General features: G+C 59.0%; 2 protein-coding genes across 2 annotated transcripts in view; one reads left to right on the forward strand and one right to left on the reverse strand.

The window, feature by feature from the left end:
* The first annotated feature begins 1,338 nt into the window (after window positions 1–1,338).
* LOC125350101 (Holliday junction recognition protein) lies at window positions 1,339–11,961 on the forward strand. Its single transcript, XM_048344333.1, has 11 exons — window positions 1,339–1,482; window positions 1,630–1,696; window positions 3,843–3,898; window positions 5,547–5,675; window positions 6,089–6,242; window positions 6,284–6,412; window positions 6,465–6,529; window positions 7,256–7,348; window positions 8,007–8,079; window positions 8,479–9,865; window positions 11,734–11,961. The coding sequence occupies exons 1-11, from the start codon at window positions 1,363–1,365 to the stop codon at window positions 11,783–11,785; spliced, it is 2,325 nt and encodes a 774-aa protein (XP_048200290.1). The 5' UTR covers window positions 1,339–1,362; the 3' UTR covers window positions 11,786–11,961.
* A 2,148-nt stretch (window positions 11,962–14,109) lies between these two features.
* Mroh2a (maestro heat like repeat family member 2A) overlaps window positions 14,110–18,960 on the reverse strand; it is a 36,467-nt gene continuing 31,616 nt past the window's right edge. The window contains 7 exon segments of the mRNA XM_048344334.1: window positions 14,110–14,248; window positions 14,732–14,797; window positions 15,036–15,138; window positions 15,605–15,736; window positions 16,481–16,636; window positions 17,469–17,651; window positions 17,761–17,910. Of these exon segments, the coding sequence (XP_048200291.1) occupies window positions 14,115–14,248; window positions 14,732–14,797; window positions 15,036–15,138; window positions 15,605–15,736; window positions 16,481–16,636; window positions 17,469–17,651; window positions 17,761–17,910 (924 nt within the window). The 3' untranslated portion in view covers window positions 14,110–14,114.

Here is an 18,960-nt window from a genome sequence, read left to right on the forward strand (position 1 = left end):
CGGAGTTGCCATGTAACAAAGCAGTTTATGAATACAATGCATCTTAATCCCTGTTGACCATTTTCACCCCTTTCAACCGTTCTCACCCATCCTTCCCCAGCTCATCCCCTGAAGGCACTTTTGCTCCCGGCCTAGAGGCCCAATCAGTGATGTTCTAGCATTTGGGGAAGAACAATGGCTTCAATGTTTTCATCTTCTGGCATAACTGACTCAGCATGTGCTGGATTGTTATCAACGAAGACACTGAGAATTTTGAACAGCAACCCTCTTCTCCACTTCCTCACTCATTCAATAGCAAGCGCTGTGGTCCAAGATTTCCCGTTACGTTGCCAAAATATGAAAAGGAGATGTTTTCTTTTGTGTTGAGATGATGATCTTAGAATGTCGGCACAGTAAGTACACTAAATCACATTTTATTCCGTGTCTAGCAGCATTGGCATGAAACCCTGGGGTCAAAGGATCTTTAAAAGCATTAAATCCTTTGCCCTGCCTAGTATTTTTTGCTATGTACTACATATGACCAGGCATCTTTATCCAAAGCAATCCTCCACATTATTCTTATTATCAATCTTGGTCAAAATATGCCTATAATAAATAAATATACCTATAAGAATAACTATCATAGATAGGAACCAATGGCTCATGCCTGTGATGCTACTACCTACTGAGAGCTGATGAGACTCTTGTCTTAAATTAACCACCAAAACAACCAAAAGTGGAATTGTAACTCACGTGGTAGAGCACAAAAGCGTTAAGGACAGCACCCAGAAGGCTCTGAGTTCAAGCCCCGAGCTCGGCACAAAACATCATCATCATTATGATCATTATTACTATGTTTATATATATATTATATTATATGTTATTATATATATTAACATGAGCAAGCTGGGTCTGAAATAAGGCCTCCAATAAACCCGCCCCTAGGATGTTATTATATTGTGGTCAAGCGGGGAGGAAAACGCCTATGCGGATCCGCAGGCCCCGGGGCAGAGCCTGGGAGACGCGAGGGGGCGTGGCCGGAGGACCCGAGGATGGGCGTGGCCGGAGGACCAGCTCCCCCGCCCGCCCGTTGAACAGCCCGGCCCCTGGGACCGGCCCAGGCGTCTGACTCTACCTGTCACCAGCGCCCGTTTCCGCCGGAAGCGCCTCTTGGAGGCGGGTCCAAAAGCCCAGCCCGGATTGGCTTAGGAGCAAATGCCTTTGAACTCGTTTGAAATGCCACCAATCCACGCCCGGCTGGCCTCTGCGCGCCAGCCAATAGGAGCTCAGAATCCAGCGGGCGGGCGCGGAGCGGCCCGTTCGAGCCGGCGCCGCGGCGTTGGGAGCGGAGCCGGGGCCGCCGCCGCCGCCCGCGTCGCGGCCATGGAGGCCGGGAGCCCGGAGGCTGGGGACTCGGAGGGCCCGGAGCGGGAAGTGCTGCTGCGGAGGCTCAGTGACAGCCGCCGCCGCTTCCAGAGGCGCATGCAGCAGCTGATAGAGAAGGTGGGGTCCCGACCCCCGGGGCGGCGGGGTGACGGGCGAGCCGGGCGCGGCCTGACAGTACCGCGGGGCGGGGGTTGGGGTGGGGGTCGGGGGCGCCTCCTCCGACGGGGCCCCTGGGGTCTGACCCGACGCTCTTTCGCCCCGCAGTACAGCCAGCCCTTCGAGGACGACCCCCTGGTGCAGATGGCCACCCTGACCTACGAGACCCCCCAGGGTAGGAGCCGGGAACCGCGTGGGCCGGGGCTTCGCCGTTGTCTCCGCTCCGGGAGAAAGTCCGTTTCGTTTGCCCCCCTCCCCTTTCATGGGGGTGGGGGGACCGAAACGTGGTTCGTCTCCTTGAGCCTGTCTGGTCAGCGAGGCGGGGCCGAGGGAGGCCGTGGCCCTGCCTCGGGAATGGGAAGGACGGTGACGACAGTGTCCACCGCGTGCGGAGGTCACCGTGGCGCGCGCAGCACAGGGGGCGCACACCTGTGATCCCGGCTACTTACCTAGGAGGCCGAGATCCGAGGAGCAAGGCCCCAAGCCAGCCTGGGCAGGAGAACGTCCACGACACCTCTATCCCCAGTCAGCCAGCCAAGAGCCAGCACCGGAGCTGTGCTCCAGTGGTAGAGCCCCGTCCTGTCCTTGAGCCAAAAAGCGAAATGAGAGTGTGAGGCCCTGAGTTCAAGCCCCGGTGCCATTGGCTGTTTGTGGGTCCTGTTTAACTTGGACCCCACCCGTCGCCATCCTTGAGGTTTTAAGTAGGGTGCCCGCTAGGCAGAAGCAGCTGTTTGGCATAATGGTTAAGTTGCAAACTACCTTTGATCTCAGAGGCTCCCTTCTTCTTAAGTGCCTGGAGAAAACCTTGCACTGAATGAGGTCGCTTTGATTTGCTGAAAGCAGGTTTTGGGCTGTACTCCGCCTTGCCTTAGACAGGCACAAAAAGTCATTCCCCGATGAGCCTGTCGTTCGTGTCCTGTTGCTTACCCTAAGGTACTCATTCAGCGGCCTGGCGTTTCTTAGATGGTGCTGACCCTCGTTACACAGTAGCGTGTGCGCTCACTTCAAGGGCAGCACCATAGCAGGCAAAGTGGAAGTGACTGCTGCGATTGGTGATGGACAGGAAATAGTAGTTGTTGGCATGTATTAGCAGCTTACAGTCTGCCTTATGTATTCATGTTCTTATTGTTTCATGTTGCTCTCGTCCTTGCAACGTGGGTGACATTCATATCATCACCAGCTTCCGGGCAGAGCACAGAAAAGTGAAGGCCTCATGTCACTTAACCCAAGTGGCAAAACCTTGATTGGACTCTGAGCCCAGGTGCTCCGCGTCACTGTTGTAGAAAGGTGGCCAGGCACCTTGAGGACACCCACGAGTCACCACTCGCATCCTGGCTCCGCACACAGGAGGTGGCCTGGGCTGATCATTTGAGTCCCAATAAAACGAACTTGATAAATCCCTGCCCCATAGAGTGTTATGGGGATAGGTTTTGAATGAGCAATGATGTATTCTTGGAAAAAAGACTTAGAATAGAGCCCAGAGCATACTAAGTGCCCAGCCACCCTTTCATATTAACATGTGTGTTTCCATTGTCCACAAAGTCTAGGTAGAGGTTGACTATATCGCCCAGGATCTGCATGCTAGCCAAGTAGCAGAGAGGGTCGCACTTGGACCTCAGAACTCAGTGTATCCCCCGGGCCTGGGCTTGCTCTTCATACATCCTGTTACACGGATTGTCCTCAGAAAGCACTCTACTCCTGGCAAGTGTGGAGAGTGCCCTCTGGCGGTACTTACTGTCTATGTATTGTCTATGCTGCCCTAAATAAGTGATATTTTAAGGACAGTATCTGCTGTGTGTAAAGTTTTTTGTTTCACTTTTCCAGTTAATGATGAAATTTTGACGCTTGCTAAATTTTGATGGTTGCCGTTAATGTCAGACCTTGATTTTTACTTTTTGTCATCCATGGGGCCGAACCCAGTACTTGGCTGCTGAGTAAGCTTTTTCACTCAGGGCTAGTGCTCTACCACTTTGAGCCACAGCACCACTTCCTGTTTTCTAGTGATTAATTCGAAATGGGAATACTATGGATTTTCCTGCCTGGGCTGGCTTTGAACCACAGTCTTCAGATCTCAGCCTCCTAAGTAGCTAGGATTATAGGCACAAGCCACCAGGGCCCAGCCAAACCTTGGTATTTAAAACCCGCTTCACAAAGATGAACAGCAGCACAGAACAATGATTATCAGAAATGCGATGATTATCGGAAATGCAGTGTGACTGCTTTTAATATTACATCCTTTTACTATCTCACTTTGGCTTTCTGTGAATGCAGATTGACAGAAATGTTCCAAATTACTTAACTTGCCATTTTTGTTTCTTAAGGATTGAGAATTTGGGGAGGAAAGCTAATAAAGGAGAAGAAGAAAAAAACAATCCAGGTATTTAGTACCAAATTGTATCACTTAAATGCTGGGCTGTGGCGAAACTCTGGTGCACTGGGCCCTGGAACCTTTGTGCTAAGAGTGGCTGGAGGCCACCGAGGGCCTGGCCTGCTCAGCTTGATAACATGGTTAAGGATTTCCAGGGAAGCATTTCTTCTGCTGTCTGGCCTGCCTCTGGCTCCGCTTCCTCTGTCAGAGACCACAGAGCTGTGTCAGCCAGCTCCTCCGTGAGGTTGAGTGAGCTAGTTCTCCCGCAGGGCCTGTGCCAGCCTAGGCTCTGAGCCTGGGGAAAGAAGAATGCCACTCCTCCTCTTCTGAAAAGGGAAAGAATAGAGGCAGGCCGGGTGAAGTGCAAGATTGCTTCTTTCTGCCTTTGTCTACCCCTTTACCCCACCCAGATGGAGCCCACATGCTTTGTCTTCTTATTGGGAGACCCTATTGAGTAGCATTTGTTCACATCGCTTGTGCACAGTTGTCTAGTATTCTGTTAAACATTAAGGTTCTCAAATAAGTGACTCATGCTTTCTCCTCATGATCACAAGAATGAAAACCTCGAGGTTTTCATTAACGGCAATCCTGTGGTCAAACCTTGGTTATTTTAGCCTTAAAAATACATAGGACTGCTTACCGTTAGTCTGACCTCTGTGCACGGATGGTCACTAGCGCCATCTTAATTCCTGTTTTCTTATCACATGTTTATAACTACACATAGCTGTACTTTTCCTATTGATACAGGAAGAGAGCCCTTGTGTTGATCATCCATTCTGTAGTCCAGTTCCACTCTCCAGACTCCTCTTGCATTATAGGCCCGTGGCCCTTTGTACCTTCCTTTAGCATAAGTGAGAGCTTGTGTGCTCTTTCTGCCAAGGGTCAAGTGTAAATCCAGGCTTTGCTGGCTGTGTCTGTCGCAGCTTTGCAGCCCTGTTATAAGGAAAAGCGTCCATCACCAATGTGAGCAGATGTTCCCAGCTCCAACGACTTGCCCCTGTTAGGTAGAACTCACAGAAGCATCCTGGGTCCTGTGTTTCCGCAAACATGATCCCCCTGTTGGTCAGTGGGGGGTTGGGAGCCCCAGGATGTGTTTGCACTAACTTACACACGTAGTGATGGCTGCTCCTAAGGCCCGGGCTACTGTGCTTGTCTTGGTAGCAGAATGTTTCTGTCTAGACATGGATTTAAGGGTATTGCTTAAAAGGTAGGCAAGCCCCTGCCTGGCGCTTATAGGATTATTAGTCCCTCTCAAAAACGGGTTTCCTGTGGGTACAGTGTGGACACCCCCAACCTCATTGGTGTCTGTGCCCAAATCCACCTTCACCTGCGCCACAGTTCAGCTCTGAAACCTGCAAGGTCACACCTTTATTTGTGGTAGAACTCATCGCCCTGACCCTGGGGTCCTGACTTTGCCTGCTGTCCTCCCTCCTCCACCCCCCCACCCCCTCACCCCCCCCCCCCCCCCCGTGACTCTGAAAGCTGAGGTTGCAGGAAGGAAGTACTGCTGCTTTTCCCAAAGGGCCCTTTGCTCCAGCAGAGAGGCCTGGCGAAGCCTCCTGTTGCCAGCAAGGGTGGCAGGTATAGGTTTTTACAGTGGCTTTAAAATAGGATGTTGTTGAAACCCACTTCTCCCTGCTGGTTTTTGCACGTCGAGGACTCCGCTAGGAAGGTGGTTGGCCAGATGGAGGGCCGTGTGCCAGCCGGGCCGGGAGACAGCAAGCATGCCCCTTGTCGCCCGCAAGTCCCGAGGACAGGTGAGCGCCTGCTTGTTATTGGGAGGAGGGTCAGCACGAGAGTGTTCAGGCTTGAGGATAAGACTCCTTAGGAACACCCCGTGTTTTCTTGAAGGCGTGTTTTAAAGACATGAGGTGCCCTGCTGATCCTCCTGGGGAGAAGGGAGCCCATGGTGCCCAATATATAAATAATAGGTAGTTCCTGAATAAATGAGCGCATCCCCTCACTTTAGAAAGACTTAACGTCGTGCTGGGTACGGTGGCTCATCCCCGGAATCCCAGCACTCAGGAGGCTGAGGCAGGAGGATTGCGTACTCAAGACCCTCCAAGGCCACAGAGCAAGACCGTGTCATAGAAAGCCAAAGAAGTCAGGCTGTGTAAGGCAAGAGGATGTGGGGAAGGGCCTCTCTACAGAAGGTCCTCACCTCCTCTTCCTTACCGGAGGCTCTTGCCCTTCCCTCAGCCCGCCACACTGCCTAGGACCGACCCTGTCTCTTCTCCGTGCCCTTGGGCCTCCGCCCTGCCCGGGCTGCCCCATGAGTGTGGAGGCCAGCTGGAACTTCACCCTACGAATCCCCCTGCTGGGTCTCCCCAGTTCCCTCGCAACCAGGCTCCAGGCCGGGGCCTATGTCTGTGGCTCCGCCCCCCCGGTTCCCAGGTCCCGTTAGCTCCTGCTCTGGCCGGTGCTCTGGGTTACCGGCCGTCATGACCAACGACGGCCCCGCTTCCGCGGGGAACATTCCACGAGCGACAGGCGTTTTCACCATGGAACACGCGCGAGCTGGAGGTGAGGCGTGTGACCTTGAGCTTCTGGCTGCAGTGTCCCTTTGTGTTCCTAGGTTCTGAAGGCAGCGACGAGGCTTCCGCCTCTGAGCCGGAGGATCCCTTCGCTGGCGCCTTAGTGGTGAGAGCTGCGGCCGGGAAGGAGGCGGGGCGGCCGGGGCCCCCCAAGCCTCCCGGAACCCCATTCCAGGGCCCGCTCTTGGTGCTGCCACGCTTGGCTCGCTGGTCCCCCATTTCGATCCTGAGGATGGACCCCATCGACCAGCGTCTTTCCCGTCAGAAGGGGTCCGTGGTGCCTGCTTGTCCCCCATAATCGCTTCTGCAGAGGCCGCCCGTGGCCTCCTGCGTGCCTTCCTGCCATGGCTTAGAAAGAAGAGAAGCAGTGGCCCCAAGGAAGGCCAGTGGAAGTGTTCTGTGGGTTCCGCAGCAAGTGGGGGCGGGGGGGGCTCCGCTGTTGCACAGCATTGAGGTGCAGGCCTGTCTCCCGCTCCATGGCCCCATCTGATCTTGAAGCCTTGACTCCAGTGTCCAGCAGGGAGGGCCGGGAGCCGGCCCCGCTCTCACTACCAATTAATTGTGATACCAGTCGTTGATGCTGAGCTCTCCACGGGCGTCCAGGTCACCGTTGTGCTGCTCGAGAAGGGCTGGCATTAGTGCCCTGGGCCTTGGTTGCTTTGGGGCTTCAGCACTGGGGAGCTGGCCCTGGTCTCCCCCCGGGGACAGGTTGGGATGTCCAGCCGCTTCGTGACTTTGTGCTCAGAATCCTTTAAGATGTGTGCGTTAGAGGGTGTCCAGTTTGTTCTAGAATTCCCCAGAGCGGGGAAAGCCCTGACCCCTCTGTCTGCAGCCTGCAGTGCCCGCGAGCCCCCCAAAAGATGAGCTGAGGAGGAAGTACCTGACGCAGGCGGACCTGCTGCTGCGCGGCCCGGAGCGGGCACAGGTGCGTCCCCACACGGAGCCGCGCCGGAGACGGGCACGCGGGACCCAGCGCCGGCCGTGGAGCCCGCTCAGAGCAGCCCCACTCCCGCGCCGCCAGCCGTCCGCGGTCCTCCAGTGAGCACGGCGGCTCTCCTGGGGCTGGGCCACCTGGTGTGACCAGCGGCAAGGCCTCTGTCCCTGCCTCCCCATCCCTCTCCCAGGGTGGCCCCCCCCCCCGTGCTCCGCAGCCACCCCGGGTCCCCCCTTTGCCTGAAGACGTGGGAGGCACCGTCTCCGTTGTGAAGCGCTTTCCCGGCCAGGGTCACAGGGACAGGGAGCCGCTGTCCCCTCCCCGCGTGGCCGGCCCGTGAAGAGCCTGTCATGGCACCCGAAGCACCCCTGCTTCACCTCAGCACGGCCGACGGTGCCCCGCGTGCCGTGACACCTGACGAGGCCCAGGCGCATGGGGTCCTCACTCAGAGTCCAGCCGCCCGGAGAAGGGGTGAACGGAGCTGGCCGCCATTGCCTTGGTGTTTTCTGTTGTTTGGGGTGTGGTCGGGGAGGCAGGGCTGCCCTGCCGGGGGCGTGGCTCCTGACACCGTCCTGGGAGACGCCGCGTGGTCTAGAGAGCCCAGCTCCAGGCCCAGCCCGTCTCTTGTAATCCTTGGTTCTGATTGCAGGGTGCGGATAGTGGGAAGGACGCACTGGCCACCCTGCTCCCCTCCTTGGCCCTGCCTGCCGCGCCTGCCCTTGGTGAGTGGGTACCGAAGCTTCAGGTGCACCGTGTGCCCATCTGTCACTTTGGTTGGAACCATGGGTCGGCTCAGTGCCCCCCAGGCTGGGCATGCTACCTGCCAGGGCATTGCATCATCAGAAACAGCTGGAGAAAGGTGGACCTCTATCAGTTCTCAGTCAGAATCCTTAATGACGAGCTGGATTTTATAAATTACCATGCCACCCACACAATGGTGTAACTGTAATCGTAGCTCCTCAGGGGGCTGAGATGTGAGGGTTGCAGTTTGCCTGGGTTCAAGCTATACACACGCACACACACACACACACACATACACACATGCACACACGCCTTCTAGGCTCAGCCCCGTGCCCTGGGTGAGGATGCTCCTGACGCGCCCTCATTCCGTGTGTTTCCAGAGCTTCTCCAGAGAGGACCTGCATGGAGCCCCGGTGACCCTGCGCAGCCAGCATCTTCCCCCGGGAGCCACAGCGTCTCGCTCCTGGGAGCAAGCAGCCAGTCCCTTGAGGCCGATGACATTTGCAACGTGACCATCAGCGACTTGTACGCGGGCATGCTGCACTCCATGAGCCGGCTGCTGAGCACCAGGCCGGGGAGCCTCCTCTCCACCAAGACCTCCATCGTGCAGACCTGGAAGAGGTTCCCCCACCGGAGCAGGGTGCCCGCAAGGGAGACGGGCTGCCGCGGCCACAGACACTTCCGGAGAAGCCCCAAGGAGAGGGCCGCACCCAGCTCGGAGCCCCGGAAAGACCCCGGGGTGCGGAGAGACTGCAAGACCTTAGCACACGGTGCTGGCCATAAGACAGGCTCAAAGCTGAAGAGCGCTTTTCTTGAGGGAAACAAACATCAGGTCTGCCGATTGGATCCAACACGGAAGGCGCTTCAGGGGCCTTCCCTGATGTGGGTAGACTTGAGCCCCATGCGCCGGAGGCTCGGGGATCGGGAGGACAGACTGCGGGCGCTGATGTGGCTGATTTCACCTGTGAGGATGGCGTCCAGGCCCAGGCTGCTGCGGGGTCCTCAAGAGAATCGCTGTAGAGAGATCGAAATCCAGTTCAACAGGCTTCATAGCGAGTGCCTCCCCCGTCCCAGGAAGCAGCTTTCCTTGCCCGGCCCCCCGGGCTCCTGGGCTGTGGAGCTGTACAGAGGGGGACGTGAGAGCCCCCGGGCCTCCGAACCCCACGGGCCGAGTGTACAGTCCCGCCGGTCCTCTGCGGAGGTGGACGGAGCTGCTGCCGCAGACGGCCGCCCCGGCAGCGACGTCTCTCCGTGGCCGGAGGGCCGCCCCCGCCACAGCCCTGCCCCCCGCGGGCACACCGCTGAGCTCTGGCCCGGAGCCCGCTGGCGAATGCTGGGCAAGGCGGGGTCGCCCGCCCCGGCCGGTTCACCGCCACCGCGGGGGCTGCTCGGGGGCAGAAGGCGTCGCTACAGTGAGATCAAAGAGGAGTTCGACAAGCTCCATCAGAAGTGCTGCCAGGCCTCGCCTCCGCAGGCCAAGGGGCCCCCTGGCGCCGGGGGGCCTCTGGGTGACGCCGGCGCGGAGGGTCAGCGCCCCACGGGAGACTTGGGGACATCACGTGTGGACTCTGGCTTCCTGAGTTTCCAGAAGTTGAAAGCGTCGCCCCCGTGGGGCCCAGCAGCGCCTGCAGCGCCTGTGTCTGCGTCCACGGCCTGGGTCGGCACAGAACTCGTGCCGCTCCCTACAAAGAGACGCAGGCTGTCCTACTCCCAGGCCGAGCCTCGGGACTCCCCAGCAAAGCGGGCTGAGCCCCCGTGGTGCCCCTGGTAAGCGCAGACACTGTGTCACCCCCAGAGATGCGAACAGCCCCCGGGGGGGCTGAGGCTGTGCGGGGAGAGTGGGGAGATGGAGCCCAGGGCCTCACGCGTGCCGGCAGGTGTGCTGTGACGGAGCCACGCCAATCCCGGCAGCGCTGTCGGGAAGGGAGCCGGTAGAGCGCATGCCGTCGGAACGCACGCGGGATCCGAGAGACTATACTCTGTAATCTTTTGTTCGTCGTTTCTTACTCAGAAAACGGCTGTCGTAACTAATCTGAAAATACTTTCTGTCCACTTCCTCATTCCAAGTAGAGCAGCACCAGGGCGGGCCTGGCGCGGACCGCGCCTCCGACACGCGTGCCTCTCCACATTGGCCCGCCCCGGCTGCGGTCGCACGGCCCTTTCTCCTTTCTGCGCATGCCCATTTCCTTGCCCCTTGCGGGGTGGAGGTGGGGTGGGAACATCCCGTGGGAGTTGCCCCGCCTCTCCAGGTCCCCGCTGCGACACTGGCCATGGGTCGGTGTGTGGTCACGGCTTCTCTTGCTCTTCCCCCGCCCCGGTGGGCGGCGTTCCAGTGGCGTCATTGGATGGACGCCAGCGGCTCTGCCCGCGTCCAGCGGCGCTGGCCCTCCCGCGTCCCTCCTCACCCGGCTCCCCGTCCTCCCCCCGCACCTTCTCTCACCTCCGTCCTGGCTTCCCACTCGCCCCGGCCCTTCCTGCAGCCTCTGCACACTTCCCCAACCGCAGCCGGTGGGGCCCTGCGGCTCAGGCCCCTCCGCTGAGCTCTTGACACTTCCAGGGCCCCTTTCCCCCCCCCCCCCATTTTCCTGATTCTTTTCCACGTGTAAGACCTTCCATGGGCCTCCCTGAAGCAGTGCGCGCAGGCCCGGGTCATCCTCCGTCTTCCTGGTTGTGGATGGACGCAAGAATACAGGTTCAGGCCCCCGCTAGAGTTGGAGCCACAGGTGAGAACCCTGTGGAGCCTCGAGGGTGGGCCGGACCTGGAGCGACCCCGGGCCCACGCGGCTTCCCCAGCTCAGAGTCCCACAGGGAGTGTGCTTCCAGAGCCCAGCCCCTCTGCCAGACGCCACGCGGCCATGACCTTCACAGCAGAGCTCGGGCCGGACGTGAGCAAAAGCGGCAGATGCCGAGTTCAAGTCCCAGCTCAGACCAGAAATAAAGTAGAGCTTAGATAGACCTCTGCTCCCTGGAGGATAGCCTGAGATCTGCCCTACGCACCCACCCACACGCCGGCTGGCTGCTCTGGTCTCCACCCTAACCGCTCCCCACACCGCCGGCCCCTCGGCCCTGCTGTCCCGGCCTCTCCTGCTCCCCAGGTTGCTTGGGCCTTGGCTCCTGCCCTTGCCGGTGACGTCGTCCTGCCTCGGTACCGACGCCGCTTTCCCTGCTCACCCCCCGCCCCACTTTGCAGAGCACTGCATGGACTCGCGGGCGGGCGTCACAGCCCGTGGAAGTGGGGCCCGCGCAGAGCGCCCTGCCGTGCCCCTTGGGGGTCGATCACAAGTCATGGCGGCCGTCCCAGCACTTCTCCCATTCCACCTCGAGCCACCGTGTGGACACTGAGCCGCTCGCTGCGGATTTTCCCTCCCCCGGACCGCACGTTCGCGGGGAAGAGCGCCGCTTTGAGCCACAGCGCCTCGTCGGGTGTTGGCATAGTCGACGGGAGATAAGAACCTCGCGGGACTTGCCGCTGGGCCGGCTCCGAGCCGCAGCCCTCGGATCGCAGCCTCCTGAGGGGCTGGGGTGACAGGCGTGAGCCGGGGGCACACCTGCTTGTGCGCGCGCAGTCAAGCTTTTGGCGGCTGACCCGGGCGTGCTGCTGGCGTTTCACTGAAATCCTTGTCTTTTTCTTCTAGGGAGAAGAAGAGCACATCTCTCCAGATGGAAGAGAAAAGTGGTTTTTATTAGGAAAAAAAATCAAAGCTAGAAGCAAGTCCATACCCAGTGATTTCAGAGCGTTGGCCCTCTTGCTCTGGTTTCGTTGACTTACCTGTCCTGGAGCAAATCCAGGGAAATTGGCATCATCACAGTTTTCTGGTTTAAAAATGAGGGGAATAAAGTTGCTCGATTCACATTTTTAATGTCAGCTCTTGCAGGCTTCTTTTCCTGTTTCGACAGCACTCGCCCGTACATTTCCTGCTGGAGTCTTGGTCAGGAAGCCTGCGCGTGAGGGGCCTGCACACCGGGGGAGGGAGGGAGGCGCCCTCCGGCTTCGCGGTCACACGCCGGGTCTGGCCTCCGTGTCGGAGGCAGCAAGCTGAAACATTACTGATTGTAATTCCCAGTGCGGGGCTGTGTGGCCATGAAAGCCTGCTACCTTTAAACAGCCCTGACTCCGAAGCAAACCACTTACAGCTACACGGCATCCTGATACCTGTTGTTTCTGTTGTGTTTGTCTGTAATCAGTTACCATAGGGCCCTTCGCGTTGGACTAACAAAGCACCGCAGACTGGATGGCTTAAGCAACAGGCTGGAGGTCTGCCCTCAGAGCGCTGGCCTTGGACTGTGTTGCATACAGCCAGGGCAGCAACAGCCTCTACAACTCCGTACCTTTCTCCTGGGCCTGCTGCTTCCTAGGAACAACCTGCCCATTCCATAAGGGAAACTCACCCAGGACCGCCTGGTCCACACCCAGTCATGTCCCGTGGATGTGTTCCCTGGCCAGTCCAGACCAAGCTGCCAGAAAAGCTGGTAGAGCTCGTGTTCTGCCATCCACGGGAGGAAGGGGTGCAGAAGGAAGTGGACAGGTGTCGTGGCCAACTTCCAGGATTGGCTAGTCACGGTGACAGGGTCTCTGCTCTCAATTCACACAAGTAATTTAGAACCGTGTATTTGCCCCGGCTTTGTTTCACTGGCAGGTTGTTTGCGTTTGACCGGAGCCGGAGTGATGTTGGTACTGTGGTCTGAGTCCCAAAACTTCATGTGTCGCAAGCTTAGTCTCTAGAGTGGCAGTGTTGGAGGTGGTGTGGAGCCTGAAAAGGCGGCGCCTAGTGAGGTATTTCTGGCCTGATGGGCTCTGCTATCCAGAGGGATTGTGGGATTTCTCATGGGATGCCAACAGTTCTGGGAAAAGGGTTAGGAACACAGGCGGGGCCCCAGCCAGGGCTCTGAGAAAGCACCCTGACCTTACGTCGTCACGGCGGGGGGCTAAACAAACATCCTCTTTCTAATGTGCCTGGCTCCATGCAGTTGTGTGCTGGTAACAAAACCGGTGGGTGCAGGGGCTCTCATTCAGTGCCCTCCCTTGGCTTTGCTTTTTCTCCCCGGCCCTGTCCCTCCTCTGTGAATACTTCGCCCCGGCTTCACCGCCCTCCAGCTGTCCTAATGATGAGGTTGGATGTGTTGTCCCGGGGTCCTGCTCTTCCCTCGTCCTTCCAGGATGCTGGGTTCATTCATCTCTGGGCAGCCCGGGTGCACTCCAGATCCAATCCAACCCCGCTTCATCAAAGTCGCAAATCCCCTCTCCTGGTTCGTTTTGCTTTGTGCTGCACAGCCCGGGCGCCCTTGGCTCCCGCCTGTCGTCCTAGCTACTCGGGAGGCTGAGATCTGAGGATCGCCGCTCAAAGCCAGCCGAGGCAGGAAAGTCCGTGGAACTCTTTATCTCCAGCGAACCACCGGAAAACCAGAAGTGGCTCAAGTGGTAGAGCGCTAGCCTTGAGCTGAAGAGCTCAGGGACAGCGCCCAGGACCAGAGTTCAAGCCTCAGGACTGATTAAAAAAAAAAAAGTTTCACTTGGCCTAGTCAGAGAGCTTAACCCTTTAGACACTTTAGGCACTGTGACCTTCCGACCCGGCAGCCTCAGGCACAAGGGTGCCCCGGCCACAGTGTGCCGAGGTGTTGACCGGCCGGTGGCTCCAAGCTTCGCTGGTGACTACAACTTCGCTTCACTCTGTGTCCTAAAACCCTCCCTAGGGTTTAGGCTAATGGTGCTCCGGGTTGGTCCTGCTGTTGGGGCCATTACCCTGCCCCCTCCCCTGGCCATGCGCGGGGCGGGGCCCAGACGCCGTGGGGCGAGCCAGGAAGAAGGGGCCTGGAGGGCCGGGGCTGCCCCTGCCCCTTCGTGTGGTTCTGGGTGCTCTGCCCCCGAGGTCAGCCGCCTGCACCGGATGTAGCAAAGGCACTTTATTTCATTGGGGGATAAGGAAAGAATACTCGTTCTTTTCAAAGGGTTCTCCTACAAAACTTGCTTTGCGCTGACTGTGGGGGGGGCCCGGTGCTCCGGGAGGCTGCTCCTGTCCTACGTGGGCTCGCTCCCGACACTCGCGGGTGCAGCCGCGGGCCCGCGCCGACTGCAGCCGTCCAGGACTTGGAGGGCGTCCAGGGCCGCCCTCCTCACGCCCGTGTCTGCGTCCAGCTGCAGCTCCTGGAGCGCTGGGGGCACGGGGAGGGAAGCAGGGACCCGCTCAGGACCGCGCACCCCCCGCCTGGGGCCACGTGGGAAGCCGGGGGGCCGCCTGGGCTGCGTCCGCCACCACCGGGAGGGGCAGGAAGGCCGTGCGCCAACTGTATGCGCATACCTACCTACTGTATACACCTGTGCATCTATGCGCATGTGGAAGGCCCCTGCCGTCTGTATGCACATACATACCTACCGTGTACACATGTATGCACATACGTGCATACACACTATAAACATGTGCATGCTTGGGCAGGAGCCGCCTGTCAAGTAGTTGTCCCCCCAGAAAGCACCCACCCCCACTCCCAGGCGCAGTTATCTGCTGGCCTGGTTATATTCCCCCCCTTCCTCAACTCCCCAGCACAAGGTCACCCGCCCTCCCATCAGAATGGTCTCCCAAACTCCCCGTGGGTCCTGGTAAGCCATGAACTCAGCAAAGCCAGGTCCCCGCCACTTACAAGTCCGCAGCGCCTCAAAATCCAGCTGCTTCAGGTAGCAGGGAGGCATCTGCTCCATCATAATTCCTACAGCAAACACCAGACACACTCGGGGCACAGGTCAGAGGTCAGCGGGCCCACCCTTCGCCCTGCCCGGCAACAGGCTGGGTTCAAGGAGGGGCCTCATTCAAGATCAAGGTGGCTACAAAGCATGGTGCTGTACGGGACATGGCGAGGAATGATGACGTCCAAGCTCTGTCATCTGTCTCCCTCGCCACGGCACCTGCTGTTGATCGGATGGCCTCCAAGGTCCACCTGTACTCACCTGCCAAGTTGCAGGCGGCAATTCTGATTCTCGAGAAGTTGTTTTCAGTGTAGGCCATTGTTTCCAGCAAGAAGCCGTAGAGAACAGCAGGCTTTTTATGAGTCTGGAAAAAATAAGTGATCTACGCACAGCGTTGGAGGAGGCAATCTTGGGAGGCGGCCCGTGGCAAAGCTGCCATCTGTCGGAGGCACGAGTGCCCTTCACCGACAGCGTCTTCCCAGAGAAGGCAAGCACTGGAACACGGCTGACCCGAAGGAAGTGCCCAGTACTGCGCGCATGTGAAAGACCACAAGCCTTTCTGTTTGGCGGTGGTAATCTTATCACATGGTGAAGTGATCAGTGATTTGACCTCCTCAGTGTTTTGAAGGTGGCAACTAGAAAACAACATCAGCATGTGGCTTGCAGTCTACCTCTGCTGGGTGTGTCATGTGTGGAAGAAAACTTGGGGGGTGTCTCAAAAAAGAAGGCAACGCCTGACCCCTGGGAAGGCTGGGCTCTTGGAGTGATGTGTACCCCTTGAGGGATGGCTGGGTCCTCGGGGTGAGGGCTGGGCCCCTGGGCTTGCTCACCAGGAAGGAGCACACGGTGCTCTGGAACATGGTCATCTCGTCGCTGTTGCTGGCGTCGCTTCCCTCTGCGGGACTCCCCCAGGACTTCCAGCCCCAGAAGTGTGCGCATTGGAACATGGTGGCCATGCAGGCCTGGGGGGACACAGACAGCAAGGGGAAAGGCGTCACGCTGGGGGTCTCTGGACAGCACGAAGGCAGAGGGGGCCCGGAAAAGCCTCCGCCGTCAGGGAAGAGCGGGCTCGGAGGCTTCGGGGAGGCCAGCTGGGGCGGAGGCCTCAGCTGGCTTCAAGATGTCCGCCCCGGGGACGGGGACACGCTCGGCCTGCATTGGGGGAAGCCCGACGTGGTGGTCCTGGGCCAGGCGAAGGCACGGAGCCTCACGGAGGGCGTCCCGCCCCGAATGATCATCGCCCAGCCTGCACTGGCTCTCCCGGGCGCCCGGCCTCACTCCCCCACAGCAAGAGGGGCTGAGCCAAGACCAGGCCAGGCTCCCCCCCCCCGTACCCCACCCCCAGCAGCCCCAGCTGCACCGGCCCACGGGGAGCGGGAAGGCGGAAATGCAAGGCCAAGTCCTGCGGTATGATTCTGCACGGTTTAGAATCTTCTAGAAGGAAGCGGGACTAGGCAGAGGAGGACTATAGACAAGTCACCGGAACAAAAGGAAACCCTATTTATTTCTGCCTGGAGCTGAGTTTCCTTAATCAGCTGGCTTTGGCAGTCACCTGCAACGGCCCCCTGTTCCCCGGCTGGCCCGAGAGCTGGGACAAGATGGTGGCCGGTAGGCTCCCAGAAAAGGACTAATGAGGACCCAGGGGACCTGGTGCGTTGGGGACAGCAGCCCCAGACCTTGGGTGGGAGGCCCGGGGCGCCGCTCACTTGGGCTGTGCTGGAGCAGGGGTCCTGGCAGTGCAGCATGAGGGGAATCCAGGCCTTCTTGACTTCTCCTTTGAAGAAACGCTTCTTGGAGATCCCGACCACCTTTGCGAGCCTCCCAAAGAGGGTGAACGCCTTTAACCTCAGCAGCTCGTTCTCCTGTGGCCGGGGCGCAGACAGGCTGACACCCCAGGAGCAAGAAGCCCTGCAGAACCCCCAACCTTCCTCCCGGGCCATTTTCAGTGCCTTTGGCCCTGCACAGCCTCCTGGATCCTTCCACTGGGGCAGAATCCCCCTCCACGGGGCCCCGATAACACTGAAGAGACTGAGGGTGGCTCCGGGGTTTGGGGGACACACACCCCCCATCCTGTGGAAGAGTTCCTGGTGACTCTGAACATATATCCCACTACCAACTCGGGCCCAGAGGCCACAGGTACCCCAGCGGCAGACACCGGCTGAGAGAGCTCTTCCCACCTAGCAGGCCTGAGCCCACGAGGACCAAGATCCCACGGCATGGATCGTCCGCAGCCTAGCACGAGACGGAGCCGACGCGAGCTCGGGACTGCCAAGGCGTCCCTGAACTAAGTGCGATCCCCTCAAGCCCGGCTTGTTCTCCAACGGCCCGCTTCTTTTCTCGAGCTGATGAGAGCTACCCGCAGGGTGCACCGAGCAAGCTAAGTGCTGTGGCGGGAATGTGTCCCCTAAGAGTCTGGAAGGAGCGCTGGGAACGTATCCCCAAACCACCTGCCGATGGCACTTGCAGGGGTAGCCTCTGGAGGCAACGAAGGTTAGGGGCTCCATCGGGAGAGAGAGGCAAGCTGGCACAACTGCCGCCTCCCACCACAGGAGGCGACAGCCGGGACCTCGTCAGCCTCCAGATCTGTGAGCTCCCTAAACCTCCATGTTTGGTCGACTGCCAAGTCTCGCGTGTGTTGCTATAGCATCAGAGACCCCACTTAAAGACGCCGAGGGAGGCTTCATCTGCACTCACATGGTCAAAGAAACCCCTGCACTGCTTGCAGATGGCTTTAAAAGAAGACCCCATGTCACCGTCTCGGAGCTCAGGCAGGATCAGAGTCAGAGCCTCCATGCCTTCGGCGGCCACGCTGCTGCTCCCGGGGCCCCGCAGGGAGTCCAGGCACTTCCCCAGCAAGATCTTCCGGTGCCGCTTCACCTGGAGGGGCCCCGGCCGCTCAGCCTCCGCTGTGCGCACGCGCAGACACCCAGAGGGGCAGCCCCGAGGGGAGCTCAGCCCCCAGGAGCCGGGCCGGGGCTAACAGTACCTTCTTGGGGGCCCCGAGGGCCATGTGGCCCAGGGCACGCAGCGAGAGGACCCTCAGGGCCTCGTCCTCCTCCTGGTCCACGCCCTGCCCCAGCAGCAGCACCGCGGACTTGAGCAGTTTCTCCCGGTGCAGAACCGAATCGCTCATCAACTACAAGAGGGAGCAGTTTTACAATCACCCCAGTCAGTGGAGGATGGGGCGGGGGATGGAAATGGGGGGGGGAGGGTCAGAGATGGCGAGCGAAATAGCTGCTCTGAGCAAGAAAGGGGGGGCCCCGGCGCCTCTGCCTCCTCGTCTAGGAAAGGAAGGACGGAACGCGTACCTGCCTCGTGACTGCTGGTGGAAAATGCTAGATTGGTGCTGCCTGCCCAAAGGTACATGGCTACGTGTCCTCTGGGGTTTTTGTTGGTGGTGGTGGTTAGTATGAGGAGCGGCTGACAAGAGCAAGAGCCTCGCCCACCCATGTCTGAAGAAAAGTGCGCAAGGAGCAGCGTGCCATGGATTTCAGAGCACCACTCCCGGCCTGGCACGCAGGGGTCGCCAAGACCACAGGGCGATGGGGACCTGTAGGCCGTGCATGCACGTGCTTGCGCGCACACACACACACACACTCACACAGGAAAGCCCAAGTGTGTTTTAAAGTAAAGGACACCCAGTAGGTCTCTCCTGGGGCAAGAGGACCGAGCTCACTGAGTGGCCAGCACTCCTCCTCCTGCCCCCGAAGCCCTAGAGGCCACGGCAGCTCTGCCTCCCAGGGCTTGGTCTCTGCCTTGCTTCTCACCCCGCTAGCCTTCTCCCCAGCTCCACCCGAGCCTCCGGGTCCCGCAGCTGCTCTGGGGCACCTATGAAGGTCCAGGTGGACCGGTGGGGAACAATCACACTCCACGTTAGATGTTCTCGGGGCCCAGGTCCTAACGCTTCAGCATGAGTTTTAAGTGCACAAAAAGTCTCATCAAACTGGGCGCGGGCGGCTCGTGCCTGTAATCCCACTCCGGAGGCTGAAATGTGAGGATCACCGTGCGAAGCCAGCCCGGCAGGAAAGTCCGTAGGACTCTTCACCCCCGTTAATAAGGAAAAAAAAAACAAAAAACAATCCATAAGCAGAGCTGTGGCTCAAGTGGTGGAGTGCCAGACTTGAACAAAAGAAATCCAGGGGCAGCACCTGGTCCTTGAGTTCAGGCCCAGGCCTGGCACCAAAAC

The sequence above is a fragment of the Perognathus longimembris genome, chromosome 4 (genome assembly GCF_023159225.1).
Source record: "Perognathus longimembris pacificus isolate PPM17 chromosome 4, ASM2315922v1, whole genome shotgun sequence".
Classification (NCBI taxonomy): Eukaryota; Metazoa; Chordata; class Mammalia; order Rodentia; family Heteromyidae; genus Perognathus; species Perognathus longimembris.

Coding starts and splice junctions, on each gene's coding strand:
- LOC125350101 (XM_048344333.1), top strand. CDS start 1,363: ATGGAGGCCGGGAGCCCGGAGGCTGGGGACTCGGAGGGCCCGGAGCGG. Junction 1,483..1,629: donor TGCAGCAGCTGATAGAGAAG/GTGGGGTCCCGA, acceptor TTCGCCCCGCAG/TACAGCCAGCCCTTCGAGGA. Junction 6,243..6,283: donor CCCTCGCAACCAGGCTCCAG/GCCGGGGCCTAT, acceptor CCCGGTTCCCAG/GTCCCGTTAGCTCCTGCTCT.